A 15901-nucleotide genomic window follows, 5' to 3' on the forward strand; every position below is an offset into this window, starting at 1 on the left:
AGTTAAAATTTTCTGATATTCTTTAGATGTGAAAGCGACAAGTCTATAAGACATCCTATTCGGAACAGTTGCTTGTACAGTTTCACTTCATCATCACTTTTCCCCAAAGGGTTACTCGCAACTATGTTCCCCCACTTTCATAAAAAGTAGTTCAATGATGACTCAACTACCAAATGTCAAATTAAATTTTTTTTTAAAAAAATGTGGTTTTGAGATTCAACCTAAACACCAAAACAGAAACTGAAACACTTAGGTTTCAGCCACAAACAATCTGAAATCTAAAGAATGCCTTAAATTTTCAGCCAAGACTAACTATAGGGGCAAAATTTGTCATATATATGACCAAGCTAGGCAAACACTTGCTATTTCTTCTTTCTTGCAGATAGAAAGAAGCATTTAGCAAGACTAAACTCAAATTTGTATCTTGCAAAGATTAAAACTGTCACATTAGATTTCCCCAAAAAAATATAGCAAAAGCAAATTTTTGACATAAGCTTGATACTCTTGATGCTCAATCTCATGGACAGGCATACATTAGGCGGCCATCAAACAGTAAAACAATTCATTACATTTTTAAATCATAAATCAAGTTTCACCTTAGCTTTTCATCTGAAAAGATTATATGTTTCAAAATATTTTAGCATGAAAAAATTTCTGGAACAACCCATCAAAACAGTTCCAAATCGAATTTGGACGATGCCTATTTAACTTACCGACCTTTTCCCTTTATAGTTTCTGCACGTTTTCTACTTTTTACTAACATCTGATTCTGTTTAAAATTTTTGGATGTAACTGCTAAAATTAGAGGCAATACCACTGAAACCATCAAATTTGCCAGATGAAATTCACTCGCTGAGGATTCATGCCTATAGCATTGCGTCTCAGATGCAAAGGGATGGACAGCCGAGCTCACTCTAGAAAGGGCCAATATATAAAAAAATGCATATAATCATCCTTCAGAAATCTAGAAACAGAAAAGCATAATAGAAGAAGGTAGCAGGAGATGACTTGCCCTGCCCATGAAGGCGGCGAATGCTGTCTTCAACCCCAACACATCCACAAACCGCTCGCGGACCCCTATGCAGACTTCTAATGCTTCAATATGATGATCATCAGATCCACTCCCTCTGACTTCAACAACCTCTCTTTGTTATCTATCGGCATAAACAGGTTACCGAGCATCTCCTCGTCGGATCTCTTCAGGTACCTCGGCTTGTACACTGTCGCAGCCTGCAGCACCGCGGCAACCCCGCTCATCCGCCCTAGCCTCTTCTGGTTCGCTATGCTGTTCTGCAGCAGGATCGCGAGAATCTCCGAGGCATACTGCTTGTTGGCATCAAACTCCCGACCTTGATCCTCCCCAGGAGCCCCTACAGGAGCTTGATCCGCTCGCAGACGAGCTCCAAGACCGCTGGCTTGACCTCAGTCATGTATTCGATGGTGCCAAAGGTGTTGTGGATGACGGGGACCTTGTCAGGGTCGGCCTCAGAAGGCGGCCGAGGTTCCGGAGTAGGAACACGAGGGAATTATTCTCCGTGAGGGCGTCCACGAGGAAGTGGGCGGGCTCGTCGTTGTCCTCGAGGACGTCCTCTCGCCAGTGAGTTCCATGAGGAGGCCGACGACATCGACGGAGACGTCGATGTTGTCGTGGCCGAGAAGGCCTACGATGTAGGGGACGATGTTGAGGGCGATGAGGTCCTGGTAGAGCTCCGGGCCACCGGAGAGGATCTTGAGGTGCTCGATCTCGTCGTGGACTCGACCTCGGAGTCAGCGAACTTCTCCGGCTCATCGGGATACTTCATGCGGGTCTTCTGCTTGTCGAAGAGAGCACCAGCTTCTTGAGGGCGCAGAGGTCGAGTACCTCCACCCGCCTTTCTACGACTTCTCCACCACCTCCAGGAGGGAGAAGTCAATTTCGCCGCCGCCATTGGCAGCAGCCGGAGGGATCACCGGAGCTTCGTCGCGCTTCCACTTGTGATAGTTGCCCATGGTTAAGAGGCGAAGAAAGTGGTTACCAGGATCGTGAGCACCAATGAGCCCCGTTTCCCATTTCACCGTCCACGGTCCTCCTAGAAGTTCGCAGTTTCGCATAGAAATATTATGCGCGCGTCCGCTTGTTACCTCCGTAAACCAGCCCACCAGCCCTTCTACTTTTCCGAATGCACGGACCTACAAGATGCGTTTAAGCCATTAAAAAAAAAAGAAAAAGAAAAAGGTGTTTAAGAACAACGGCAGATGGCGGATCACGCGTAACATATAACTTTTTGTAAAGATAGTTGTATTAACTGCCATGCTGGATGCGTCAGGTAGACCGCATGAGATGACAGGTATTTCTTAAAATAAATAAATAATTAATTTTCACACCGTAGACTTGGCGAGGTACGAGCTTCAAATCAGATGACTACAGCCGTCTGTCCTTAAAAAAAAAAATCAAAGGAGAACTAAATCTGCCAAATGATATTTCGATTATTTTAGTCCACCCTGTCAGATTATTTTAGTTATCCATTGCAGTGAAAAATGCACGGATTTCTTTAAATAATATTTTTTTATTATTTATTTTTCAAAATACAACGGATCAAAATTTATTTCAGATTTTACCGAGGTCGACCACATTTTGGGCGTGGCCGATCACAATTTTTTTATTTTTTATTTATTTTTTTATTTTTGATCTCGGGTTGCTAAGCATTCATGTCTTCGCTAGCAACAGTTCTCTCTGTTAAAACCTTAAATTCATAAACTCTATACTCTAAACCTGGTATATGAAACCCTAAAACTTGAATCCTAATTCTAAATTTTAAATCTTATAATTTGATACATCAAGCCCTAAACCCTACGTCCTAAAACCTAAACTTCTGATTTGAACTGAATTATGCACATGCAAGAGTGATGATTGCATGAATAATATACAAATATATAAAAATAATGATGTTAATTGTAGCATAATAGTTTATAAAAAATTGAAAGTTCAAGATAAAACTAGTCAAAATACACGGTTTCATTTGACAAGCATATATGCACTCAAAGAAAAGAAAAAAAAAATACTTACAACAAATCAAATTACATTACTCTAAAAATAAATTAGAAAGATGCATCATTAAATAGAGTCTCAAATAGTGCAATCAGAAGTCGGAGCCTAATCATCCACTGTAAAATTTTATGGAGATGGAGAAAACTAACGATAAAAATGTGCTACGAATTGATCAAATTGTCAAATCCCTCGTTCAGTCGTGCATCAATATATGTAAATCCTACTTTGATAGATATTTTTAGTAAATCTATCCGAATAGACAATGCATATAGATTGAAAGATTATTGATCAGACTGTAAGATATGTACGTAGAGCAGGATATCTAGATTGATTTCCATCGACAGGCCGACTTTCTCCTTTACCATCACGTTCTTTTTATGTATCTTAGATATATACCTCCACACTCCATCAATAAATGCATACCCATACACCTCAAAGATAAGTGATTGTAGGTATCAGTGGGTTTGAGCTTAATAATTATATCCTCATTAATGATAGAGATATTAAAAATCTCGAAGATGGCGATCATAACAGCTTCATGGAGTAAACCTATTTTTGGACTTTAGAAACATTTATTCATATAATATATTATTATATATGGCAAATTAACCATATCATCTGAAAGCATTATTTTGAAAAGATAAATATCTTTTACCCAAAAATAAAGATAAATATTTAGATGTGATACATTATCTCGGTGACCTTCTCTAGATAGAAAAAATATAAAATGTGATGAATTAGCCTATCTTCAAGTGATAATAGATGTACATTATGTTTAGATGTTTGAACTAAATTATCATTTTCAAAAATAGTTATAATATAGATAAGATAATCAAACATCGATGACTCCAATAAATATTATTGAAATATTTATCATCATTTATTAGAATATTCAAGATTTGATCTATAACATTGCAGTCAAATTTGATCATTTTTTTTTCACATATGATGTAATGAACAAGCTGAACTATTAAAACTAAAATTACTATAAAAATATTTAACTAGACTAAGATATGTTGATTTGTTCAGTGTAATCATAAATAGTCAATCAATATTTTCAAATAAAAATCCAACTCAAAATTATTAAAACTATTTAAATCTACTATTATCCTCTTTATAACTTTTCTTCAAAAAAAATTAGATTCAAAATTTTCACTATACCCGTTATTTAGAAATAAATCTTCTACACATCTACGTGAAGATTGTTTCATTTTTTTGCTCAAGCCCTCTTTTCTTTCGACATATCTTCATCTTTTCTTCAGGTCACTAGATTAATTTTAAGACGAGGATGAGGGTTAGGGATTGGGAGGATACTTTAGAATTGGAGAGTATTTTTGGATAGATCGATAGCAAGGAAGACAGGTTGACGTTTTAAAATAAATTCAAACATTAAGTGATATTATGAGTTTAACCCATGGTTTTAAAGTGCTAGATTATCAAGCCAAAATTATGGGTTGAACCTATTATTCCACACATAGCACGTGGCATGAAGAACTCGTTTGGTTGACGGGATGTGAAAGAGAGAAGACATACTTCTTGAAAAGTGAAAAAAAACTTCTTATTTGATTGAAATTTTAAGAGAGAGAGTGAAAAAAATATTTTTATAGAAAGTCACTTTTCATATTTCATAGGAAGTCACTTCCAATAAGAAAGATGGATTTTGGTACTACTCGTGATATAAAAAATAATAATATTTTTTTTTTCCTAAAATATCTTTTAAGATGTATAGTTAAAATTTAATAAAATATTAATGGATGGTTAGGATGAAATAATGAATAGTATAATATTATCATAATATTTATATAAATATAATATAAATATTTATTATATTTTAATATTATTATATTAATATAATATTTTTATTAATAGTAATATAATTTTTATATTAATACAATATTATATTTATATTTATATTAATCAATAAATTATATTAAAATATTTATATTATATTAATATAATATTAATATAATAGTATTATATTAATATAATAAATTATTATGATATAATGTTATATTATATTATATTAATATTATATTTATATTAATATAAATATAATATTTATATTTATATAAAATTTATGAGTAAAAATATACGATTTTATATTTATTAAGATTATAATAGATATTTTATATAATTTTTTTTAAAAAATATATGTCCATCTAAATATAAGTTATTTTATAACAAATTATTATTTTATGATTAATCAAACGTATCAAAATTTTATTTTTAAAAAATAATTTTAAAATTTTTTTTTTGGAAAAACAAGTTCTTCAAGTGAGCCAAACAAATCTGAAAATAATTTAAAAATAAAATATTAAAATAATAATATTTAAAAAAAATCCAAAATGTATGCCGCGGAGGATCCAAACTTGCTTATCTCATATGTCATCCAGCTGCCACGTGGTACTCTTGTGCATACTCTCCAGACACTTCTACTCGGTGCCACCATGCGATAATGTTGAAGCAACGAATCCGAAGGATCAGCTTCTCTCCCCTCCCTGCCCAAAATCGTACTGAGCCACTGGAAGCCCGAAACCTACCAAGTCTCCACTGAGACCCACAGAAAATTAATCTCTCGGTCGCCTTCGTTTCTTGGAGGAGATCAGGGCCTCCTCTTCCAGTATAAATAGGGTGGACTGCTTATTCTTGCGCTTCTCCGAGTGGCACCTCTTGTTCTTGGGGTTGAGGAAGCAGAGGAGAAAAATGGCAGCTCAGAAGAGGGTTCTTTTATTCTGTGGCGACTATGTAGAAGACTACGAGGTATTCCTGATCGCCGGTTGGGACAAGAGTTATTATGCATCGGTTATTCCAGTGTTATTTCCGTGGTTTCTTTTATCGGATTCCCTTCTCTGCGCATCAAACTATGGATGTTTATTCCAGGAATTGATTTATGTGAGGGTTCGCAGGTGATGGTGCCGTTCCAAGCGCTGCAAGCGTTTGGAATCGCCGTGGATGCCGTTTGCCCTGGAAAGAAAGCCGGCGAGATTTGCCGCACCGCCGTTCATCAGGGTACCGGCCATCAGGTAACTGGGGACATGTTTTTGTCTTCTTATTATACTTAGAAATAATAGGAAAAACCCTAATAAGAAACAGCTACAGAATTAGAGGGAATATTTAATTTCCTTGCTTGATTTGCATTAATTATTCCTGGTTTTCAGACATTTTCGGAATCAAGAGGTCATAACTTCACGCTTAATGCAACATTTGATGAGATCGATGTGAGCAAATATGATGGGTTGGTAATACCAGGAGGCCGGGCGCCGGAGTATCTTGCGATGAATGAATCGGTTGTGGATGTTGTATCGAAGTTTTCTGACACTGGAAAAGCAATTGCTTCGATTTGCCACGGACAGCTGATTTTGGCGGCTGCTGGATTGGTGAAAGGCCGGAAGTGCACCGCTTATCCCCCTGTAAAGCCGGTTCTCATTGCTGCCGGCTGTGACTGGGTGGAGCCGGAGACGATGGCGACATGCATCGCTGATGGTAAACTTATAACAGGAGCAACATATGAAGGACATTCTGAATTTATCAGCCTTTTTGTCAAAGCACTGGGAGGCACCATAACAGGCGCAGATAAAAAGATTCTGCTCCTCTGTGGGGTACGCAAACAACATGATTTCTTGTAAACTTGCATCATCTGTGATAAAAAAAAAAGAATGTTTCTTTTGTTCCATAGAATTCTTTTTCTGTTTTTAGATGGCTGTTCACCAGACTATGTTATGGACATTTGTCGAACCTTTAAATGTTTTGTCAATGTAGTTTTAATATGACTTGATTAATTAGTTGTTTATTCCAAGAAGCAGCGTATATCTAAGTAGAAATGACAAAATTAGACCTGCTTATTTTGTGATGATTAGCTATACTGGCATGACTGATCTACCTGTCAGTGCATAATTTGTTCCACTACATTCTTTTTTTCCTTGTTCTTAAAATTTTGTAGTAGGACAATTATTTATATGTAGATTTGTTGCAAATTAAAGATTGTTACATAGAATACTGTTAGATAATTAGATCCAGAGATGATGAGATCCGGATAAAAAATGTTGACATGGTGTTTGAGTCTGTAATCAGCATACTAAAGTTTTGATTTCCTCTGAATTATTTATCTTGATCCTCTTGCCATCCTTCAGTTTCGGAGTTACATATTTACATTTTGCTGTCAAGTTAGTTGAATGCCATTTGTTCAAATATTTCTATCATTTATAAAAATATCTAACTTTATAGAGTCATGCAGCCTCTTGAGTGGAGGTCCTTGCTGAAATAATTACCAAGAAGATGACCAAGAAGTTGTTCTGTTTGTCAATGTAGATAGGTCAATTTGTTAGGACATCATTTTACAAACTTAATGGGTTAACTGAAGTTCTCCAACTTGTATACAAACCTGGGCCTTTCTAAGACCTGTCAACCCAAAATAGCATTTGATGACTTCAAACATTACTAGTGTCCAACTTTTCATTGGAATGCATAGCATTTTTGAATTATAGTGAATTATGGGAAAATAACATCAGAATTCTAAACCGTTTTACTTAAAGTGAACATGCTGCTTTCTCACCAGACTATGTTTGCCATGATATCCACAATCGAACAAAAGAATATGTTGATAGTTTGCTGGTTCAGTCTTGATCATCTTTTCATTGCTGGAAACTTTTTTCTTTACCATACATCTTTTAGATACAAAAGCTAGAATATTTTCAACCTATTATGCTGATGCATCTCATTGTACTTCATATCATATATTATCACTTGCATGCATGTCTATGATTTTAGCCCCATCATCGAAGGAACTTGCCTTTCTTTGTTTGAATAGTGTTTGCTTCATCCGATCATCCTATTGGAAACCTTATTTTGGTCTTTTGGCTTGTGTATGTGGTCAAGAATTTTGTTGTTGAGACTTGAGAGATCATTTAGAGTTCTAGTTATTACTCATCTGGAGTTCATGTTAGGCCCCTATAGTTTCAAACTAGCTATTCACAATCTTCATCATTATTATGGGATCCTCCTTATTTGTTATGAAGTTTAATCTTTTGGATATGCAATTCATAGTTTGGTAGTATATCCAAATTCCTATGGAGCAGTTAGATTTAGACTTAGAGCTGTTAAAATGGGCCAGGGTCCATGGGCCAACCCATTTGGCCCTAAAATAGGTCGGGCCGGGCTAAAAAATTATGGCCCATTTGTGCAAGTGGGTTTTTTGGCCCGGCCCTTGTAGTCCATGGGCTGAATCGAGTTAGGGCCGGGTCAGCCCCGGCACCCCTCCCCGCTCCCCTCCCTCCTCTCGGTGATCCCTGACACTCCTTCCTCCCGGCGGTCCTCGGAGGAGAGAAGCAAAGGCGTTGGGCGATGATAGGTGGTGTGCGGCACCGGGTTGTGACAACCGACAGCGACAGGGGAGCGGTCTGACTTTCGAGTGAACTCTGATCTTAGGAAAAAAAGAAAAGAAAAAAAAAAAATGGGCTGGTCCGACCCTAACCCACAGCCCATGTGGGCTAGGGCCGGGCTGGATTTTTTTGGCCTTCTTTTAACAAGTGGGCTGAGCCCAGCCTTGCCCCCATAATCACAGCCCGCGTGAGTTAGGGCCGGGCCGGTTCATTTTGACAGCTCTATTTAGACTTACGATAGTGTATATTTTCTTTTGCAATTGTATTGCCAAATTTATAAATCAATCTTCATTCTCATGTTCTAGTCCTCAATTTTGCTCGCTTTCCACATTAAGGGGACTCATTGGAGTAACAGTGTGACTTTATCATCAGGTTTACATTAGTGCAATTGGTTGGGAGAGCCCATCTGGTAGGTTGAGGCTTAAGGCTATTAACTAGGGGGTCGGTTGTAGGACAAGTGGAAAAGTCAGTGGAATCACAATTCTACCCTTGGATTTATACAATTATAGTAGCTTTAAATTTCCCGATGGGTCCAAAAAATGAAAGATATAATTTATTTATCATTTGACAAAGTGTATCAGCATTCTTGTAGAGATGGAAAACTTTATGTAGCTCCATACTTGTAGAACACATTGGAACCAGTAAATAAGATGAGTACTGATTTTTATGAACTTTTAAATGACTAAAAAACTTGTATGAACACTTGGCTTTGTCATCCCTTTGTTCATTTGAGCTTTTCATGTTTTTTTAAGCTACTTTTGCTTATAGAGGCATTTCTTATATGAAATGTGGCAGGATTACATGGAGGATTATGAGGTAATGGTTCCATTTCAATCACTCCAATCTCTTGGTTGCGTGGTTGATGCAGTCTGCCCCAACAAAGGCACAGGTGAAAAGTGTCCAACAGCCATCCATGACTTTGAGGGTGACCAGACTTACAGCGAAAAGCCAGGCCATGACTTCACCCTTACAGCATCTTTTGAAGGCTTGGATGCTTCGAGCTATGATGCACTAGTGATACCTGGAGGGCGTGCCCCAGAGTATCTTGCATTAAATGATAAAGTCATTGCTTTGGTGAAGGAGTTTATGGGTAATGGAAAGCCAGTTGCATCCATTTGCCACGGACAGCAGATCTTATCAGCTGCTGGAGTTCTTGAGGTGAATGTTAAGTAATTCCATGATTGATACTTTTATCGTGTAGTGCTTCTCTAGATACTTTCATTTATCTTGATGATTAAAATCATGGCCAAGAGCAAAGTACGCTAATTGTGACAATGAAAAAGAGAAGATAGCAATAAGCTCCCCAAGAGCCTAGGTAGACGTATGCTTAAGGCCCTACTGGCCCAAAGTGATTTAGAAAAATTTTTCTTTCTCAATGGTGATCAATCATGGTATCCACAGCATTGCATCTTTTTTGGCCAAATCCTGATTTCATTTTGCTTCTCCCAATTGTCAAGCCTAATTGTCTTGACTCTTTTCCCTGCCGCCTGGCCTCTCACCTCATTTCACTCTTCTTCTGTAACACCAGATCAGCCGGACTTCATTTTAAAGGGCTTGTTACATTATTTTATACTTTATCATAATTCATATGCATCACTATATGAGAAATTCTGTTCGCTTGGTCTTGCAATAGTTAAATACCAAAGTCCCTTTAAACATTAAACAATTAAATCCCCTACTTTCAGAACTTGTCTAGTTTAGGTACCATATTGACACTTAAATAGACTCTTAATTAAACTTGAGAATCGAGGAACCAAAGCAAATCAATTAGAAGTAAATTTGCACCTTATTGGTTTCTTTTCACTTCATGGATAGCATTATAGAGTTGCATTGATTTGCTGAACATGTCAATTTGTATTTCCTAGAGGGGAAACCTTCACTTTTACCTTTCTTCTAATTAAATGGTCTCCTTAAGTCGGTGATTGGTGGGTGATATTTTCTCAGCTGCCTTGTCTAAATATTCTTTCTTCCGGATTCATTGGTAAGGCAATTAGAGTACCCGAAAGGTGACACCTCATTGCTGTTTATTTTTGGGAAATCCCCAATTGTGATCATTCATCTACCTAATATTTTTTTTCTATCATCCTGCACATGATGGTGAATCCTGTGTTCTTAATAAATGTTGTCTTTAGAACTTATATTTCTTTAGCTGAAATAAGAGAATATGGGGTGGATGTTTTTACTATTTTTTAATGGTTCTTTATAAATGACGTTTTAAGTCAAAGATCTTAGAATTCAGTTTACAGATAATCTTATATCATCCATATTAGGATTAAGGTTTGCACACACAAGCATCAGCTTCTTTAACTCAGATCTTAACTTTCATGGTTGACAATTCATGAATGGTTGTTAGTTTGCCATTTAGGTAAGTTCTTAATCATGGACAAGTCCAATGATGATACTTGAGATTCTATCTAGGTCATTCTTGTACAAGTCATTTGCAAGTAAGCCCCAGATAACTGGGAAATGATTTCTAGCTGAGTTGGACTCTGAAAATCACTGCATGTTGTGGTGTGTCACTAGATCTATCATACAATCTAAATGTTGTTGGTCCATTATGCTTTGAACAGGAACTTGTTTAACTGTGCATTTCAAGTATAATAAACCTGACATCCATTGCATACTTTCATTTGTCGGTTTTGTGGTGTCTCCATCTCTGCAAAGAATCCTCTCCAATGAGATGCATTCACCGTCTTGAGAAGCAATGGTTGCATTCCCCTTCATGAGATAAATATATTATCTACATGTAGATCTATGCAAAGATTTTTGTCCCTTCTGTTGTTTTCGTGCTAATCCATGCCAAACATCACACTCATGCTTTGGACAAATGGGAACACATATGCTCTTCTGTTTATTGAAAAAGATTATAATAGTCGTTGTACCTACGTTGTTGCAGGGGAGAAAATGCACAGCATACCCTGCTGTGAAGCTTAATGTGGTGCTGGCGGGAGCCACATGGTTGGAGCCCGAGCCCATAGATCGTTGCTTTACCGATGGCAATTTAGTGACCGGCGCAGCTTGGCCTGGGCACCCGGAGTTCATATCTCAGCTCATGGCTTTGCTTGGTATCAAGGTTACATTCTAATGCGCGACCCTGTTTATCTATCTGTACAAATGAGACTTGTATCCCGTTTGAGTGACTTCTAGAAGTAATGTCCATGTATCTACGTAACTCTGCAAGCAGTGAGTGATCTTGCTTTCGTTTCCAGGGTGTTCAGAATGTAGTACTATTCTGTGATTAGTAGTAGTTGCCTCTGTCAGGCTAATGTCCATCTATGCCAATGTAATGCCTGTTTTGACTGTTGTTCTGTTTTGTGCTTCTCATGCCATTTAATATATTAGTCTTTTGTAAAATTACGAGCACCAATTAAACAGTTGGACATATTCATGCATATAACTGCGGAATCAAGAATCATTTTTTGATTAAACCATTTATTACCTTTTTTTTAATTTGTAATTGTCTCTAATAAGGTAAAAAATGTTTATTCTTAATCATCGGGTTTTTCTTTATTATTGTTTTTTTTTTCATAAGAAGCTGTTGTTTGGTCGATCATCATTATCTTCCATCAACAGACTTGAAAAACCAACCTATCAACCATATTTTATTCAGACTACTCGTCTTCTACGTCTGAGAACCGAAACACGGGTTTACGTTGCAAGGCTGAGTAATGAGTCAGTAGGACTAAACTTTTTAAACTAGAAGGATCGAGGTAGCTTTTTTTCTAATTTAAATAAATAAATAAAAACAGTGGGATGTAGTCTGGAAGGTTGAGTTGATCTAGGCCAGGCCCACCGACGAACTAGAGCCCAGGATCTGGTTGGGCCGTTCCCGAACAGGCCCTTAGCGCTTTTTAGTGTTTCTAGTAGCTTAAATTGTATTATTTCTTTTTTTTAGATGGGGTCATGTTCACAAAAATGTTAGATATAGACATTTTTAGACTAGTTTTACCAGTCAAATCATTACATCCAGTTATATCATTCACATGCAGGTCATTTTCAGATTCGTGGAGGGGTTTTTGCCCTCCTTTTAGTTTGGAAATGACAACGATAGTGCATCCATGTAACTTTATATTCCTCATCCTAGCTAGGTTGTGAGTTTGGATCCTCTGGTTCGGAGGTCCAGTTATCAATCACGCGCCATCTATGTGTTGCAGTATGGCACATGTAATCGAAGCATATGACCAACATGTGAATCTCTCCAGACATACATACTAGCTTCTTTTGTATATTAGGTTGTTTAGAGCTTGCTTTGGTAATAGAGATGATAGAAAAGCATCCTATATCATGGACTCGAGAAATTCCACCTAAAGTTGCAACCTCGGGCATATCACCCCGCTTGCTTCAAAATTTAACAAAATTTTAACTAGCTATAACAAAGTCATAACTGGCTATTAAAATTCAGGGCATATTGGGTATTACATTTGTTTCTTATTTTTTTAAACAATATAGAAATCATAATAAAAAAATATATCTGATATGATTATTTTTATTTAAATTCAGATCTTTTACCATCACTATGGATAACACCTTCCCCATTGACATTGCTGCTACTATTATGATAATTGTGTCTATCTTGAACATCACCTGCCACCATATCTACCGCCAATATCATTATTACCATCATCTTTTTCACTATCACCATCTTCGTTACATTTGTCGTCATCTCTACCGTGTCTATCTTCAATGTTACTATCATCGCTATCTCACCATAGCTAACACTTACTATTATTGTCATGACCATCATTATTATGACCTCTATCATATCTGCCATCCTTACCATCACCATAGTCACTATCATATTTATATTTTAAAAATAAATTTTTATTTTATTTTTAAAAATAGCAAAAATAAATTGATACTCATGGCACCTTATACTTTTGCCTTATTTGCCGTTGCAAGCCCAATAAAATCTGGACAATTTTATGTATTAGTTAATTAGAAAACACTGTGCTGGTGACATTTATTAAAATATATTGAACAACTTTTGTTATATCGCAACAGAATTAGATCGTTAGGCCTCCTAGGCACTAAAACCAAAAGCATGATTAGTTTCTAATCTCTATCCTTCACTTGAAACACCTTCAAGCAAACAAAAGGGTATGGCTAGAAAAAGTTGATAGATTTCTGTGGAGGGATGGGGGACCTACTCCTTGTACTCGCTGAAAATGATGGACCCCTTGAAACCTTTTTTGTGATGGTTTTGGAAGACCCATTGGGAGAAACTGAATTCTGGCTGTCCAAGCCCTCCGCCCAAAACCCTTGGGTAGCCACACCTTTTTCTGTACGGCCTCTCAGGCTTGGCAGGATCCTCCAAGCTCTTCGCATTGGATGAAGTTGTGAATGACTGAGATTTCCGACTGTAAAACTTTGACAGCCCTCTCCTAAAATTGAGGGGGAAAAAAATCCATAAGATTGATTAGGTAAATTAAACAACAATTTTTCGAGGAAAATAAATAACGAAACCTGGAATACATCAAGTGATATACTAGTGTTAAGAGTTGATTATGCAGGGCATCCTCCATGGCATTAGCATGTTTATGCCATGAAGATTTAATAGTTGATTTGAAATGGAAGAGGCCTTAATTGCTATGATTAAGAATCATCTATTTGATGCAATTTGTGCTATAGCCCACAAAAGAATCATATGAGTAAGTCTGTATCATGTCATAGGATCCAATAAAGCAAGTATTATTAGCTTATGGCACTCATGAAAATTGTTCCTCAATCCACAAAATATAATCAATCATATAAGTTCCTGGCTAAAATATCAAAAGATTGATGTGTATTTATGTTATCAAAGGGTAGGCAAGGGAGAGAAGGATGGAACCTACTTGAAGGAAAGTTGGGCTATGAGGGAAGACATCTCATACAGAGGCCCCTCTTCAAATTGACCATACTTGTTTGACAGTGATGAGGAACAAGTAGAAGAGGTTGCATCATCCATAGAGTCTGACAACACTGACAAGTTCTCTGAGGAAGAAGACATGGTCCCCAAGTTCTTCCTCTTCAACCGTGGTCCTATGGTTGTTTTGTGGGATCAAAGAAGCATCCATTCTCATTGAGACGTCCTCTCAATTCCCAAGATTTATGTCTATAGCCCAGCCTCCAACCAACCATACGCCTAAGTCTCCAAACTACCCCAACCTTTTGGGTTCAAAGAGGTTCTAAGGTGAAAAACGAACGAACGGTAATGCTATAGCTTCATATGGTTCCCACATATAACATTGTTGGATGGATGTCTGGCCAGGACACCACCTCCCAAGATCCTTTCAGTACCACGCGATGCAGCAGGAAGAAAGAAGAAACAAAACAAAAAGAAAAACAATCAAAATACGTGGATCAGCCACAAAAGGGCTCGCCTCCACGGGACATGCAAACTTCACTATAAAAAAAAAATTTTACAAGAGGAGACCTCACTCTCAACCCTTGTACACCCAATTCTCTCTCACCTGAAGTTCCCCTCACAAAAGCTCTCTTTCTCTTAGAGACCCCCTGAACCCCTGAAGAGCCTGGCGACCGCTGTCCAGGAGCCTCCTGCTCCTTCTCTCACAGCGCTCTCGCCTCTCTCTCTCTTCTCGGATTCGTACGGCGCAAGAAACCAACCCCCTAACCTCTCTGTTCATCACAAGAGCTTTTATAGACCTTAATCACTACTTAGATAATGATTAGGACTCCTTAATCAACCCAAATCACGTCCCAAACCATCGGATCAAGACCGGGAGCCATCTAGGCCGTCGGATCGCGCTCCGGTCCACGGAATAGTGCTGTGAACCGCGAGAAACGCGTGGAAAACGCCCACACGGTCCACAGGCCCCGCTGTGGACCGCCCGGTCCACGGTGGACGGGGGCAAAGGGGCCGCGGGCCTTGGTCGCGCGTCCCGCGCGGGACTGGGTCACGCGTCCCGCGTGGACCTGGGTCGCGTGTCCCGCGTGCCGCCGCCCGCCGCCGGTTGCCGGTGGTCCTCCACCGCCTCGATTCTCGTGCCGACTTCAAAAGCTCATATCTCCTCCATCCGAGCTCCGATTCAGGTGATCTTGATCTCGTTGGACTCCATTTTTTGCCGCGAACCTCGCTGTGGGCTCAATATGGGCTGAATCTCGAGGCGTCAAATCCTAACAATCTCTACCTCGACTCGATATTCGGCCTCCTCCAAACTCCAAGAGCTTTTGGATCTCCTTGCCCCCATGCCCTGGGGCAATCACCTGCTGATCATGGATGGGCAAACATGGGAGTTGAGCCAGGCTGCTCGATCCCATCTCCGTCGTATGCTGTGCTCCTCCTGACCTGAGACCTGCTCGGGGCATCATCCTATGGCAATAGGAATTTCACCTTGCAACGTCGCCTCTCGTCCTCCCGAGTCTCCTGTCTCGTGCCCGATCCACCTCTTGGAGCTCCACCTCGCTCTGGGCTCCGCCTGGCTCCCGATGCTCCACCTCGCACTGGGCTCCCTGCTAGGTAATAATGTCCTCTGCTCCCCTTCTTCCCCTCCAGCAC

At 38.5% G+C, this 15901-nt stretch overlaps 1 protein-coding gene and 2 pseudogenes across 1 annotated transcript; 1 reads left to right on the forward strand and 2 right to left on the reverse strand.

Annotated features, from left to right (window-relative positions):
* Nucleotides 1–545: 545 nt before the first annotated feature.
* LOC140852868 (uncharacterized) lies at nucleotides 546–2029 on the reverse strand (annotated as a pseudogene).
* A 3474-nt stretch (nucleotides 2030–5503) lies between these two features.
* LOC105055359 (protein DJ-1 homolog D) lies at nucleotides 5504–11760 on the forward strand. Its single transcript, XM_010937122.3, has 5 exons — nucleotides 5504–5788; nucleotides 5935–6051; nucleotides 6187–6627; nucleotides 9202–9564; nucleotides 11303–11760. Exons 1-5 carry the CDS (start codon nucleotides 5732–5734, stop codon nucleotides 11489–11491), a joined length of 1167 nt encoding a protein of 388 aa, XP_010935424.1. The 5' UTR covers nucleotides 5504–5731; the 3' UTR covers nucleotides 11492–11760.
* A 1520-nt stretch (nucleotides 11761–13280) lies between these two features.
* On the reverse strand, nucleotides 13281–14625 carry LOC105055358 (protein OXIDATIVE STRESS 3-like; annotated as a pseudogene).
* Between the last annotated feature and the right edge of the window lie 1276 nt (nucleotides 14626–15901).

The sequence above is a fragment of the Elaeis guineensis genome, chromosome 12 (genome assembly GCF_000442705.2).
Source record: "Elaeis guineensis isolate ETL-2024a chromosome 12, EG11, whole genome shotgun sequence".
Taxonomy (NCBI): Eukaryota; Viridiplantae; Streptophyta; class Magnoliopsida; order Arecales; family Arecaceae; genus Elaeis; species Elaeis guineensis.